Genomic DNA, 16,606 nt, shown 5'->3' on the forward strand with positions numbered 1-16,606 from the left:
ATAAAATACCTAGGAATAAACCTACCTAAGGAGACAAAAGACCTGTATGCAGAAAACTATAAGACACTGATGAAAGAAATTAAAGATGATACAAGCAGACAAAGAGATATGACATGTTCTTGGATTGGAAGAATCAATATTGTGAAAATGACTCTACTACCCAAAGCAATCTACAGATTCAATGCAATCCCTTTCAAACTACCAATGGCATTTTTCACAGAACTAGAACAAAAATTTTCACAGGGCTTCCCTGGTGGTGCAGTGGTTGAGAGTCCACCTGTCGATGCAGGGGACATGGGTTCGTGCCCCGGGCCAGAAGGATCCCAAATGCCGCGGAGCGGCTAGGCCCGTGGGCCATGGCCGCTGAGCCTGTGCATCCGGAGCCTGTGCTCCACGGACAGCTACATGTAAAAGGATGAAATTAGAACACTCCCTAACACCATACACAAAAATAAACTCAAAATGGATTAGAGACCTAAATGTAATGCCAGACACTATAAAACTCTTAGAGGAAACCATAGGCAGAACACTCTATGACATAAATCACAGCAAGATCCCTTATGACCTACCTCCTAGAGAAATGGAAATAAAAAGAAAAATAAACAAATGGGACCTCATGAACCTTAAAAGCTTTTGTACAGCAAAGGAAACCATAAACAAGATGAAAAGACAACCCTCAGAATGGGAGAAAATATTTGCAAATGAAGCAACTGACAAAGGATTAACCTCCAAAATTTATAAGCAGCTCATGCAGCTTAATATCAAAATAACAAACTAACAATCCAAAAATGGTCAGAAGACCTAAATAAACATTTCTCCAGAGAAGATATAAAGATTTCCAACAAACACATGAAAGAATGCTCAACATCACTAATCGTTAGAGAATTGCAAGTTTAAACTACAATGAGGTATCACCTCACACTGGTCAGAATGGCCATCATCCAAAAATCTACAAACAATAAATGCTGGAGAGGATGTAGAGAAAAGGGAAGCTTCTTGCACTGTTAGTGGGAATGTAAATTGATAAAGCCACTATGGAGAACAGTATGGAGGTTCCTTAAAATACTAAAAATAGAACTACCATACGACCCCACAATCCCACTACTGGGCATATACCCTGAAAAAACCATAATTCAAAAAGAGTCATGTACCACACTGTTCATTGCAGCTGTATTTACAATAGCCAGGACATGGAAGCAGCCTACGTGTCCATAGACAGATGAATGGATAATGAAGATGTGGCACATACAGACAATGGAATATTACTCAGCCATAAAATGGAACGAAATTGAGTTACCTCTAGTGAGATGGATGGACCTAGAGTCTGTCATTCAGAGTGAAGTAAGTCAGAGAAAAACAAATACCGTATGCTAACACATATATATGGAATCAAAAAAAAAAAAAAAAGGTTCTGAAGAACCTAGGGGCGGGACAGGAATAATGACGCAGGCATAGAGAATGGACTTAAGGACACGGGAAAGGGGAAGTGTAAGCTGGGATGAAGTGAGATAGTGGCATGGACTTATATATACTACCAGATATGAAACAGATAGCTAGTGGGAAGCAGCCACATAGCACAGGGAGATCAGCTCGGTGCTTTGTGACCACTTGGAGGGGGGGATAAGGAGGGTAGGAGGGAGACACAAGAGGGAGGAGATACGGGGATATATGTATATGTATAGCTGATTCATTTTGTTATAAATCAGAAACTAACATACCATTGTAAAACAATTATACTCCAATAAAGATGTTAAAAGAAAAAAAAACATGTCTTAAGAATTATAAACTATAGCATTTTTAAAAAATAATTTCAACTGTTCACAATAGAAAAGTATTACTCAAGATAGGCAATGAAAAATTCCAGTTATGTACTAAAATGTTGGGATGGTAAGCCTACAACCCCTCTCCTAGTGCAACAAAATGCTGGCTTTAGCCTAACTTAAATATACTTTTAAAAGGCAAAGTGACATAAAAGAAGTAACCCTCTGGGATTATCGGTCATTTTAAACATTTACTTTATTATATTCTCAAAATTTTCTGCAAAAAAGAAGTAACGCTCACTAAACTTCATTGATACTGTACATTAAATCTTCTTGGTACTGAAATGTTTATCATATCCTTCTCTAATTACATTATTAAAATATGACAAACTGAAAATAAAATAAGAACATATAATATATTCACTAGAAAATAAAAAAGATTAAAGCTACGTTCAGACTTGCTAAGTCTGGTGGCAGGGTAGTACAGGTGCTGCCGCTCTCTACCTCCTCAACTGCCCTTTTACCGTTTCAAACTCCCTCCTAGGGATAGATAGTAAAGCATGAACTGCAGTCAGAAGCAGCTGTACCAGGAGCCCCCTTACTCCCTTGGTGACAGCAGCAGCAGCAATCAAGTAATAAAAATGCAATTCCATGTTTAAACTGTACCCCCTTGCTGTCACCACTCTAACCACCACACAGGCACAGAACATCCTGGGGCCTCCCCTCAGGCTTGGGCCCCTTGGCCCACTGGAGCAATGCTTCTGGCATAGGCGGGAAAAACAGAGTGGGCAGAGCACAAAAACTCAAAGTATATAGATTCCTGTAAAGCAAGTTTATGAGCACAAACTTTAGGACCAGCCTTGCTGGGAATGAAATTCCATTTCATTTGGATCTGGCTGCAAGATAATCACTAAGCGAATGAGGATGGCAGAGTCTCTAGGAAAAGCCCTTTTGCACAGGAATGAAGAGAGAGGAGAGACACAAGGGCCAACTCCTGAGAGAGCACTGTGGATTCCTGAACTTGGTGGGGGCGGGAGGAGGGCAAAGAGGCTCAGGGAGGAAGGGGGACAGAATGGGCATTTTAAAACAAACATTGACAACATGCATGAACTTTGAAAACATTATGCTAAGTGAATAAGCAGAGGACAAACACTTAAATGACTCCACTTATATGAGGTACCAAGAGTAGTCAGATTCATAGAGACAGAAAGCAGAATGGTGGTTACCAGGGGATGGGGGGATGAGGGATGGGCAATTATTTATTGGGTAGGGAGTTCCAGTTTAAGATAAAAAATGAACCATGCAAATTAAGTAATATAGAGATCAAAAAATAAATCAATGATTAAAAAAGAAAATATTAAAACATTAATTAACATAGACTTATTCTAAAAGCAAAACTTATTCTTTAAAATGCAAAGAAAATAGACAAATATGACAAATAGACAAATATGGCAAGTAAGGGGGAAGGTAAAAATAAACAACCTTAATACAAGTAAATAGAAGAAAGAAAAATAAGATATTTATAAACTACAAAATTAAAAACAGTGATAAAATCCAGAGTTGACAAGGATGCAAAGAAGAAGATACCTTAATTACTCTGTGAGTAGAAATAACAACTGGTAATAAAAACCTTTTAGAAGGCAATTTGATAATGACAAAAAAAATTTCAAAAGTTTATATCCTTGGACCAGCCATTATACTTCCATTAAGAAATCTAGAGTTCTGCTTCAGACAGTGACACAGGAAGATCCTGAACTCACTTCCTCCTATAGACACACCAAGTCTACAGCTAAATAAGGAACAATTTCCCCTGAGAAATACCTACAGGCTGGCTGAGCAGTTACAACGCACTGGGCAAAAGAGAAGAAAACCACATCAAAGTGGGTAGGAGAGGCTGGGATACATTCTTGCCATAAAACGCACCTCTGGAACAGTGACCCAAAGTTTGGAGGAAACTCAAAATCCAGATCTCTTCTTGAGGAATGAAGGGTTTGACCCCATACTAGGCACCCCAACTTTAAAGACCTGCACCTGAGTAACAAGCTCCCAAAATATCTAGCTTTGCAAATCAACTGGGCTCACAACAACATCCACACGACTGTACTCTTCTGAGAAACAGCTCAAAAAGGGCTCCTATGCTGGGACTCACCTGCCCCAGGGCAGCCGATGGAGCTCAGACTTTAAATGAAAGAGCTTCACTTGGGTAGATTAAAGTGTTGGCCTGAGAGGCAGACAGCTAATCTAATACACATGTCTAAGAACTTGCTGGAACACTCCCTGGGTACACAGGCTAGTGGGCACCATCTCTGCACCCTCCGTCTGCTAGCCAACAGGTGCCATCATTGTTTTTTCCTTTTCTGGTGGGTGCCATCTTTCCGCACATGCTCTGCCTCACTCCAGGCATCAGGCACCATATTTGCATTCTCCCTCAGCCTTGCTCTAGCCAGTGGGTGCCACCTTTCTTATTTTTTTTCTTTTTCTGGTGGGCGCCATCTTTATGTTCCCCCTCTGCCTCCCTACAGCCAGCAGGCAACATGTTCTCGCTCTCTCTCTGCCATGCTCCAGGGCACCAGTATCTCTCAGAAGTGAGCTTTATATACTTTTGGAGTCCTGATTTTTGTAGCTACAGCCAAGGGGCCATCCCTTGATCATATGGCTCTGGAGGCCAAGGGAGCTTGCATCCTGGGCCCCATGGGACTGTAAAAATTAGAGAGACAGTTCTTGGCAGGCTACTATATCCAAGGTTCTGCACAGACAACATGATGACACACCCCCGTCTTTCTGTGAAAGCAGCCTATTTGCTTGTACTGGAGCTTTGGCCTGAGAGGCAGGCTTCAGGTTTGGCACACACCTAGGGGCCTATGAAACTCCTCTCAGGGATCATAGGTCAGTGAATACCGTCTTTGCCCTCTCCTTCTGCCTTACTGTAGATTGCCAGTATCTCTTAGAAAAGAGCTTATACACATATCTAGAGCCTCCGTTTATGCAACTGCCAATCAGGAGACACCACCAGATCACCTGGCTCAAATGGCCAGTGGGGCTTATGCTTGCAGTCCAATAGGACTGTATATATTTTCATACTTTAAAAGCTGCTCCCTGAGCATCTGGCTTCAAAGCATCCTGAATCTATTGCTGACTGATATCTTCCTCCATACGACACTGACAGGCCATGAGACACCCTCAAGCTACAGGAAGCTAATAAAAATATAATAGGTTGCTTGAACAATCACAAAGGTTTAAGAGACAACCAAGAGTTAGGGTAGGGTTGAATGATAAGGTTCAACCACCAGGACACTGGTCTAGCAGCACCATTTTGGAGTCCTCCCTCCAGCCTAGTAATGTCAGGGGCTTACCCACCCATCAGTGGGCCAGCACCAGAGCCAGAAACCCCAGACCCACAGCCAGTCAATCCAGGAACCAGCTCTGCACACCAACAGGCCAGTACCAACCCTAGCCTCCCCAGCCCCCAAGCCCTGCAGCCCCAGCCCCGCCCACCAGTGGGCTGGCATGAGCTCCAGCCTCCCCAGGACCTGCAGCCAGACACCCCAGAACCTGGTCCTGCCCATCAGCAGGCCAGCACCAGCCCCAGTATCCTCAGGCCATGTGATCAGCCATGCTGGGACCCGGCCCCACACACCAGGGTCTGGCAGTCAATACATGAGGTAGGGCCTGGCAGCCACCTAGAACAGGGACCAGTGCCGCTGACTAGTATGACCACAGTAGTTGGCCCTGCCATAATAGAAGGGTCCACGCAGCCCACATAGGGGGCAACCTTAGAGCATACAGTTCTGGTAAGCAGAAGGGGGTATGCTGCTAAGCTCCATGAGACATCTACCACATAAACCATTCTCCAAGATTGGAAAACATACTTGACTTACAGAGTTCATAGAAATAAAAACAGAGAATTCAGCAAAATGAGGAGACAGAGGAGTATGTTTGAAACAAAGGAAAAAGACAAAGCTCCAGAAGAAGAACTAAGTAAAGTGGAGATAAGCAATCTACCCAATAGAGTGTTCAAGTTAATGATCATGAAGATGCTCAACAAAACTCAGGAGAAGAATGGATGGACACAGAGAAAAGGTTAACAGAGAGTGAAAAAATATAAAGATGAACTAAACAGAGATGAAGAATACAATAACTGACATAAAAAATATACTAGAAAGGAATCAAAACAGATTAGATAATAAAAAGAAATGAATCAGTAAACTGGAAGACAGAGTAGTGGAAATCACCCAAGCTGAAGAAAAAGAAAAGAAAAAGGAATTTAAAAATTTTAGAATAGTTTAAAAGGCCTCAAGGACAACATCAAGCATACTAACATTCACTTTATAGGGGTCCCACAAGGAAAAGAGAGAGAGAAAGGGGCAAAGAACTTATTTGAAGGAATAATAGCTGATAATGTCCCTAACCTGAAAAGGAAAAAGACATCCAAGTCCAGAAATCACAGAGAGTCCCAAACAAGATGAAACCAAAGAGGTCTAAACAAAGACACATTATTAAAAGTGGTAAAAATTAAAGATAAAGAAAGAATCTTAAAAGCAGCAAGAGAAAAGCAATTAGTTATACACAAGGGAGCTTTCATAAGACAATGAGCTGACTTTTCAGCAGAAATGTTGCAGGGTACACAAAACAAAAAGATATAAAATATGATGTCAAAAATAGTAAACATTGGGGGAAGGTGAATAAAAACACAGGATTGTTAGCATGCATTCAAACTTAGGAGGGCATTAACCTAAACCTTAAACTAACACACACACACACACACACACACACACACAAATAGGTTATTATATATGAATCTCATTGTAACCACAAACTAAAAATCTATAAGAGAGACATACAAAAAAAAAGGAATCCAAACATAAAATTAAATACAGTCATCAAATCACAAGGGAAAAGGGCAAAATAAGAAGACAGAAACAAAAATGAACTATAAAAATAACCAGAAAATTAATAAAATGGCAATAAGTACATACCTATCAATAATTACTTTAGATGTAAATAGACTAAATGCTCCAATCAAAAGATACAGAGTGGCTGAATGAATAAAAAATCAAGAGTCATATATATTCTGCCTACAAGAGACTCACTTAAGAACTAAAGACAAACACAGACTAAAGTGAGGGGATGGAAAAATCAACCCCATGAAAATGAAAATGAAAAGAAAGCTGAGCTTTCTTTAAAACAGAATTTAACAGACTTTAAGATAAAGACTGTAACAAGAGACATAAAAAGACATTACATAATGATAAAAGGATCAATCTAACAAGCAGACATAACAACTGTAAATTGTTATTTAAAAATGGACAAATCATGTGAATAGACATTTTTCCAAAGAAGACAAACAAATGACCAACAGACACATGAAAGGATGCTAAACATCACTAATCATCAAGGAAATGCAAATTAAAACTTCAAAGAGATATCACCTTACATCTTTCCAGAATGGCTATAATCAAAAAGACAACAAATAACAAGGGTTAACGAGGATGTGGAGAAAAGGGAACCATTGTACACTGTTGGTGGGATTGTAAATTAGTACAGCCACTATGTAAAACAGTATGGAGGTTCTTCAAAAAACTTAAAAATAGAACTGCCATATGATCTAGCAATTGTACTTTTGGGGTATTTTTCAAAAGAAATGAACAAAAACACTAATTTGAAAAGATATATGCTCCCCTATGTTCACTGCAGCATTATTTACAATAGCCAAGATATGGAAGCATCCTAAGTGTCCATCCAAAGATGAATGGATAAAGAAGATGTGGTGTGTGTGTGTATATAAATATATATATATATATATATACACAATGCAATATTACTTGCCCATAAAAAAATAATGAAATCTTGCCATTTGCGAAAACATGGATGGACCTAGACAGTATTATGCTAAGTGAAATAAGTTAGAGAAAGACAAATACCCCATATGATTTTACTTTTATGTAGAATCTAAAAAACAAAACAAACATAACAAAACAGAAACAGATTCATAGATACAGAGAACAAACTGGTGGTTGCCTGAAGGGAGGGAGTTGGGAGATGAGTGAAATTGATGAGGAAGATTAAGAGGTACACACTTCCATTTATAAAATAGGTTATGGGGGTGTAATGTACAGCATAGGGAATAGAGTCAATAATATTGTAATAACTTTGTATGTTAACAGATGGTTACTAGACTTATCATGTAATGTGTAAAAATATCAAATCACTATGCTGTGCACCTGAAACTAATATAATATTGTAAATCAATTATACTTCAATAAAAAAAGAGGGGAAAAAAAGACTTGAATGCAAGACTTGAAAGCATAAAACTCCTAGAAAAGAAAGCCACTGCTTACTTACTCGTACATGTACATAAAGGTGAAGGAACTGAACAGGATGTTCACTGAACTGTAGTCATTCATAACAATAAACAATACAGAAATAATCTAATATCCACCAGTAGCGTACTAGCATATAATTAGATTATGGAATGCCACACAACCACTCAAAATAATAAGGTTAACATATTTATACTTATGTAAAGATCTTCAGGACCTACTGCCACAAAAGAGTTGTTACAGAAGAAAATATAATGTAAGGAAAATTTTTAAAACTATATCTATATATTTGTACATATGAAGAGAGAAGAAATAGACTATAAGAAACATATCAAACCTTGAACTGGTTTACTCTAATGAAGGACTAAGAGTTAGAGGAGAGGATGAAATGAATGTTTAAAGTTCTTTTCTATATAGCTCATTAAATTTGAAACATTTTCTGAAAATATTTTAAAATTTTGGGTAATCAAATTTTACAAAGTTTTATACGAGATAATGCATTATAAAAATGTTTAAAGATATCATGAATCTATAACGAATGAAACTACTGATATATCATCCTTATAACTAGGATCATAACTACTGACAATTATTTGCTTACAGTTCCTCATTTTACACAAGTTAAAATTGAAGGCCAAACAGAATATAGTAAACTATAAGACCTATAAAAGAAAAATATATATCCATAGTTTTCAGTAAAGAAGGAATTCTGCAGAAATGCTCAACTACAATTCTTTGAATTTCCAATAACACCCCTTGTCAAAGTGCTGAAAGGTACTTTGAAGGGTTTATTCTCTGTCTGAAGTAAAGATCTTCAACAAAATCACTCTAATCATAAAAATTACTATCTTATTCTATAGTAACAATATTAAGTATATCTTTTTCAAGATTTTCTAAGAAACCTATATAATTGGACCATAATAACTCTATTCCTCTCACTTAGTTAACTGCCTTACAAAGTGCTTTTTTAACATATCTCAAGCTATATCCAAGGACTGACATTTAAAAAAAAGTCCTAAGTGAAAACCCTCTGTGTTTTCTATAATATTAAGAAATTTCTAAAATATGTTTCACTGTATATTCCTCTGGGTCCCCTATAATTTGAAGACTTATGACAAATTTCTTTCATAACTCAGGATCAGGTGTTAGTTTACTTCGTAATGTGAAGAATATACAATTATTTTGTTCCCCAACCCAGGGGTCATCCAGCAGTGTCAAGAGATGATTTTGATTGTCACAGCGGGGAAATGGAGGGCTAATGGCACCAGAAGGTAGAGGCCAGAGGTGACACTAAATATCCTAAAATGCACAAAACAGCCCCCCACAACAAATAACTATGTGGCACAAAATGTCACTGGTACTGAGATTGAGAAACATCGGCTAGAAAATGACCTACATAATCCATCCTCGTTTCTTCTTTCAGTGGCTACTGACATGTTCAAGGCTAAGTCAGATAACCCAGGGTTTGCTCTCCCTTCTTTACTTGTCACTTTTCTCCCTACGACATCCCAAGTGCTGTAAGACATTCTGGTTAGTAATGAGTTTTATTCTGGGAAAATATCAGAAATGTCAATTTTAATACCTTTCTAGTAGGTAAAGAGTTATATATAATTTAATATAATTTAACCTAACACTGTATTAAATCAAGGTTCAGGTAATATTTTATAAGTGAAAAACAATGTTTCTTACCTTAAATAGACAACGGCATATATATTCATATACCATATGTTTTAATGAGTTGATAAGAGACTGAATCCTCTGTTCTGTATTTTCAGAATCCTGTAGATTACAATTTGAAAATTGAAAAACCATTAGGAAATTCACGAACATTTAAAAGGTACCCCACAGTTTAATCATGCTTATAAATTGTTCCTCCAGAGTCAAAACTGATTCTGGAACAATTACCTTCGTCAATCAGACTCAAGGGACTAGACGAATAAATGCATTAAACTTCTACATTAATATAATAAAAAATTGATGTATTTTTTTATGTATAGAGTTAAAGCTTTCAATAAATGAAAATTATAATCAATTACCAGTAATATCATATGAATTGAATTTGACCATACCACTTTGATTCCTACTGGCATTAAAAATACATCAATCTGGGTTAAAGTCATTTAATTACTTGTATTATAATTACCAATCCAGCCCCAAAACAGTATGACCAGAACCATACTATAAAGAATTTTCTCATCCCCAGTATAGGAACCTAAACAATCTTAAACCATGCCCTCCAGCTTGAATTTGAAATACGTGGTGTAAAAATTCACACATAGTTTTAGTTTTTTATCTGCTTTTGTACCTCCATTGTACATGATTGCTATGATTTGAAAAATATCATTAATGGCTATTTTATTTGATTAATGAAAAATGGCTTGGGGTAGGAATAGTGGAGGGGATGTTGTAAAGGATGGCCTTTTCCCTTAGTGTGATATGAGTGTAAGTTTCACTTCATTCTGGGTGCAATTGGAGAATACATGCCTTGCAGAATTCAATTCTGGTATAACATTTAGACAAAATTTGCTTGCTTCCTTGTGATGATAATTGGCAAGGAAAAAAAAAACCTAGCAAAATAATTTTAACAGTTTAGAGAAGTACACCCAGGATGACAGGATGAGCAATAAAATGTGTGAAATTAGCAGAAAACTTTGTGACTTGATACTCTGATACATCAAACGTAGGTTTCTGGCCTTGTTAGTAGCATGTTCTAACCAAGAGAGCTCATTATTCACAGTTCATACCACAAACACTTCTCTTAATTTTACTACTTATTAACAAAGATCACATGTGAAATTGAAGCTTGGATCCTAAAAGACTAAAAGACACTCTAATGTGAGACAGAATATAGTACCTACAAGTTCCAGTAGATTTTCAATGTATGTATTTCTATGTATTTCAGATTATATATTTCAAATGAACTCAAATGCCCACCTAAACACACATGTCCCTATACATGTACACACACATGCAAAGGTCAATGTCATTCAATGGCCATATTATCACAGAACTATTGTCACTGAGGAAATACTGAGCTATAAGCTTTTCTAAACAGTACAAAATAACCAGTATTTTTACTAAGTTGAGTTAGACCTTCTAACTTATTTCTCAGTTCTTTTATTTTATAGGGTCATTGAATTTTAACATAAAATTTTTTTACTAAAAGAATGAATTTTAAATTAACTTATTACTGTATACTTTCTAAGTAATTTATACAAAATTATTAATGCAAAAGAAGTAAAGTATAAATGACTCTCTAGATTTACCTGTGACACAGCAAATTAGAAATATGATCAATGTATCATGAACCAACTCTCACAGACTTTACACTATTACTGTTTTTTGTAAAAATTCTTCTACCAGCACAATGTTATAAATGGTTTGATTAAATTTAACATATTAAAATTCAATTTTTTTTAAAAACCAAAGGACAAAGAACACAATTATGTATTCTTCGGCCCTTTCCTGCATCTTGAAACCTTATCTTTGTCCAAAGGACATTACATATATACATGGGAGAAAAGCTTATCTTGTCTCCCAGGACTGAGATGACAGATTTTACTAACAAAGCCTACCCCCAAAGCAGAGCTCTTCGTTAGGTGCCATTTTATTTCAAATATAATGTAAGAACAACTTCAAATGATTTACTTTAGTGGAAAAGACATCAGTAAACTTTAATCATTATCTGTAATCAAATAAAGATTTTCTGAAATAACTCATTCATGAAAATATTAAGTAGTCCATACCAATGAAGACAAAGATTTTTTCCTGTTTTATTATCCGCTATATCACCCATGCACCTAGAAAAATGCCTGTCACATGGTAAGTCTGCGATAAATATTAACTGAATGAATAATAATCTTTCCTCAGAAAGATAGACTTAAGTAAACCTACTCGGGTATGAAATGTTGCTCCTAACTATCTAAAAGAACAAATTATTCTCACCCAAAATATAATTCTAAAGAACACTTATATTAGTATTATACTGAACACAAAAACTATAAACAGCAACTTGATGAATTTGGTTTCATAAAAATATTTTTTAATAAATTAAAAAGCAAATTAATAAACCCAAAATATTGACAACATATGACAAAGGTTTAGTGTCCTTAATATATAAGAAACTCTTATAAGTAAAATTTTAAAATACTAATACCATAGAATGTAAAAATAATAATTCACCTAAGAAAAAACACAAATAATCTGATATTTATCTTACAAGTGATATTTATCTTACAAGTGACCACAGACTTTCAAATATAGTGAAATATTTTTCAATTACCTAATAGGGTAATTATTAAAAGTTATATAATATTCATTTATGCTCAAGGTGTGGATTAAAAAGGCCCCTGTTGTTGTATTAGTTTAATATACTAACAGCGTATATTTCCAAAGGATAATTAGACAATATCTGTCTAAAGGCTTACAAATGTGCATTTTTGCCCCAGCTATCCAAGTCTAAGAATTTAACTAGGAAAATAATTGGAGAAACAAAACACTGGGGAAAAAACCCCTGTAAGTGTCTATAGCTATTTTAAACATAACTCCCAAATTCTTTGACCCTCCATCCATCAAGAGTTAAAGTCTCTTTCCCCTTCTTGAATCTGTGTAGGCTCTGACTGCTTCAACCCATAGAATACACCAGAAATGACCCAAGGCTGGATTATAAAAGGCAATTCAGCTTCTGCCTTGTTCACTGAAATACATGTTTTGTATCTCAATATGCAATATGAGGAATTCAACTACTCTGTGCTGTGAGGAAGCCAAGCTTCACGGAGAGGTGCTGCAGTCAGCAGTCCTAGTCATCAAGTCCACCCACCCCAAGTACCAGACATGAAAGTGAAGCCTCCCCAAAACCACTTGCACTCTCAATTCCTCCCAACCAAGACCCCAGACCTTGTGAAGCAGAGGTAAGCCATCCCTGCATTGCCCTGACAAAATTCCCCGTAGAATCCATGAGCATAAGAAAGAATCAATGAGCATAAGAGAAACATTGTTTTAATCTGCTAAATTTGGGGGTAATAAGATATTCAGCAGAGATAACCATAACACCCTATAGGAGGTAGCTAAATAAAGTAGGGTATAGTCTCGCAGGCTCTCAAAAATATTGTGTAGGTTTGTATTTATTGACATGTAAATTGTGTACAATATATTTTTAAAGCACAGTATTATACCTTTCGGCAAAAATTATGTGTCTTCTTTAATATATTGTTCCCTCCATGAGAATACAAGCTTGATAAAACAGTGTATACTCCTGTATTCCCATTTTCTAGAACAATATCGGGCACATATTATAGCCTCAAACAACAAGGGTATACAATGAAATTCTAAATGTTGTTTTCCCCAAGTAATGGGATTATGTGGATAATTTCTTATCTTTATACCTTCCTGAATCATCCATGTTTTTTTTTAATGATCATCTGAGAAGATAATCATTTACTAGTTTATACTCAGAACATAAATCATTTCCATTAAGAGGACTGCCACACTGGGACAGTCTGTTAAAAACATGAAATGCAACTAAGGAGCTAGTTTCTTTTAAATATAGTTTAAAAGTGCTACATATGGTCTTTTGAAACATAATTGCAAGCAACTTTTCTCAGGAAATTATTATAAATTAAGCAGCTAGTAAAGCGATCTCTCTCATTCAGTCTCAGCTATGGGGTAACCAACAGCATACCTGTTTGTTTTGCAGAGCTCTCTGGAAAAGTCGAAGAAATGCAGCCAAACTAAAACGGTACATGTTATTAATTTTTGACAAGTCAGAGATAATGAAGTACATCTTGCTGGCACTCTCAGCCAGAGGGAGATAGGCATCCCGCTCCTGTGGAACAAGGGCGGGGCGGGGGTGGGGTGGGGTGGCGGGAAGGGTGACACCTTAGTTCTAATGCTCTACTGCCACCTACAGACTGCTATGCACATATCTAGCCACAGCCTTACTTTCAACATACATACAACAAATAAAGATGAATCACAGAATTGTATAAAGAAACTGTATAATCCAGCTTTTCTATTTTTAAGTTTTTATACTTTTAATCCTAAGATATTACATTTTTGTTTTATATTTTTATGTAACTGCAGGCAATGTATTCTAAATACTTTCCCTCCCCTCTGATTACAGAGCTAGAAGTAGTACATGGGTTGGTTTTAATGAAGACAAAGAATACTTGTATTAGGGGAAAGAGGTAAGCACATGTATTAGGGTTAAATGGAATGGTAAAGAGTTGTGATCAGAGGTCATGTAGGTCATGTAAGACAGCATGGCACTACAGGCTACCCCTGCAGTGGAGAATAGTTAGAACAATGAATCTAGTGTGTGGGACTGGTACCAACAAGAACACTGATGGAAGTAGAGGTAGAGTAGAAGACTGTAACCAGTGTCCACATTAAGATAATAAAGCACCTAGCATTGTTCAACATAAGCATAGAACAAACCAATAATCACAGGGGCTTTCATTCTCACTGAAGGTAAATGATGATAAAGATGAAAGGATCATAGGATTAAATGGCCTTGAGGTTATGAACTGAACTCTGAGAAGGTTCTCCATGTCATTCTGATCAAAGCACCAGGATTATAAATATGATACTGGTAAAATTGTGTGTGTGGCTCAGTGATGCCTGCTCAGAAAGAGAAGGCACAGAAAGTTCAAAATCCTTTTGGTATACAGTGACAGCTATGACATCTGCCAATTTTAGCTATGGCAGAGAAGGTGGGATGACTGCATTGGAAACAGGCTATAAGTTTTTTCTTATTCTGATTTCAACAGAGCTCTTTTTCAAGTGAAGAAAGTAATACTATGTAAGTGTAGAATTTGAGCAACAGCTGAAAAACACTTAAAATAACATTTGGAAAAGTCATTGAGGGAAATGGGAAATATTAAAGGATGTCAGTAAGGGTCCAGGTCAGGTTGGAGACTGGAAATTCACAATAACATTAATCTGCTTCATTGTTTGATTTTCTTCAGCAAATCTCTGTCACCGAATGTAGGAGGAAAAAGAAAGATACATTGTACTGATATAAGGTTGAAATTTTGCTCTAGGAAATGTCAAAAGAATAAAGCAAGAAGGATCTTAACCATTTTTAAGAAAAGAGTTCAGATCAACACATTCATGTGGTCCAGGATGAGTAGGGGAGAAAAATGTTTTTGATGGGAAGAATAGCTTTTAACTTTTATTGATATACTTAACTTGCCTTAACTTAAGAAGTTCCAGGAATGGCAAAGATGCTCTCTAACAGTCATTTTAAACACGCTCATTTTCAATTTCAGTACAAATTTATAGCTCTAGAACTTTGGATAACATGCCAGAAATCAGTAGTACTCAGCAGGGCTCAATGACCAGCACTCCTTACCCTTGATACCCTCAACATCTATCGCCCTCTCTATAATAAGAATTAGACCCAAGGACCTGGTGTTTTTGAATAGCTTTCTTTTTTTGCAATCATCATTCCCCTGAAGTCCTGGTACTAAAATTTTTATCATATGAACATGAAAGTTTAAGAAAACAATATAAAATCACAAAGAAGGAAATATTTACTTGATCAAGAGAAATTTGGAGTTTGTAAGATTCTTTAAGTGACTCCTGAATAAGTGCACTGCTTGCTTTTGTCTGATTCAAAGATTCAATCAAATCCTTATTTTCCAAAATATTGCCTTGAGATGTGGCAAGTGTCTGCAGAAAAATTAATAAAATAATATGAACATTATTATATATATTAAAATAATCAATTAAAAGAAGCCCATGTTAACTATCATTAATTTGATAATGTTCTTGGGAACTTATGTTCTCTTAAAAGAATTTCATTATTTTACAGCCTTCTGTATCAAAAGATACTGTAAATCATTATATGATACTATATCATCAAAACATTGTATATGTATTAATTTTATCAACCTAATAAAAATAAAAACTAAAGTTACAAGTCAAATCATAATTTCATGCTACCTTTGAATGTTTTTCTGAGCATAAAATCAAATATTAATGAAATAATACAGTATAAAGACGTATTATTTAAAAATTGCTTGTCTTAAACATTACTCCTAGAAATCTTATATTCCAAGACATCTACCTTTTTCTCTTTGAATTTTGACTTTAAGATACATATTGATGTGTCTTTGATACAACCAAAAACATGCTAAAGGTACTACAATTTTTTAAAAAACAATATTTGATTATAATCAAAATAATGTAATATGAAAAATATCCTGAATAGCTCAATTTTACCTCTAAAAGAGATTCTTCAAGCTTAGCTAACTGTATTTTCTTATCTTCTTCCTGTTGTAATAGTTTTGTTTTCTGCTCCTCTAAATCAGGTTTCTCATGCTGAATAGTTAATGCCAAAAGCTTTAAAAAAAAGCCAAGATTATTCAAGCAATAAAGTTCAAACAAAACAAACCAAAATGAAAACTTCCCACAAACAGGGCTTATGTTTGATCAAACGTTACAAGTATAATGATACTACTATGTACTTCATTTCATTCTTTCTAGTTAAACATATGAGACACCTTCACAATTACTTCTGACAAA

The 16,606-nt window shown here is 36.0% G+C and overlaps 1 protein-coding gene across 1 annotated transcript in view; it reads right to left on the minus strand.

Annotated features, from left to right (window-relative positions):
* Nucleotides 1-16,606, minus strand: part of DYNC2H1 (dynein cytoplasmic 2 heavy chain 1) — a 387,388-nt gene that overhangs the window by 205,973 nt on the left and 164,809 nt on the right. The window contains exons 67-70 of the mRNA XM_024115318.3: nucleotides 16,304-16,423; nucleotides 15,617-15,751; nucleotides 13,761-13,904; nucleotides 9,770-9,859 (exon numbers count right to left, since the gene is read on the minus strand). Coding sequence (XP_023971086.1) covers nucleotides 9,770-9,859; nucleotides 13,761-13,904; nucleotides 15,617-15,751; nucleotides 16,304-16,423 — 489 coding nt within the window. The remainder of the gene's footprint in view (nucleotides 1-9,769; nucleotides 9,860-13,760; nucleotides 13,905-15,616; nucleotides 15,752-16,303; nucleotides 16,424-16,606) is intronic.

The sequence above is a fragment of the Physeter macrocephalus genome, chromosome 16 (genome assembly GCF_002837175.3).
Source record: "Physeter macrocephalus isolate SW-GA chromosome 16, ASM283717v5, whole genome shotgun sequence".
Classification (NCBI taxonomy): Eukaryota; Metazoa; Chordata; class Mammalia; order Artiodactyla; family Physeteridae; genus Physeter; species Physeter macrocephalus.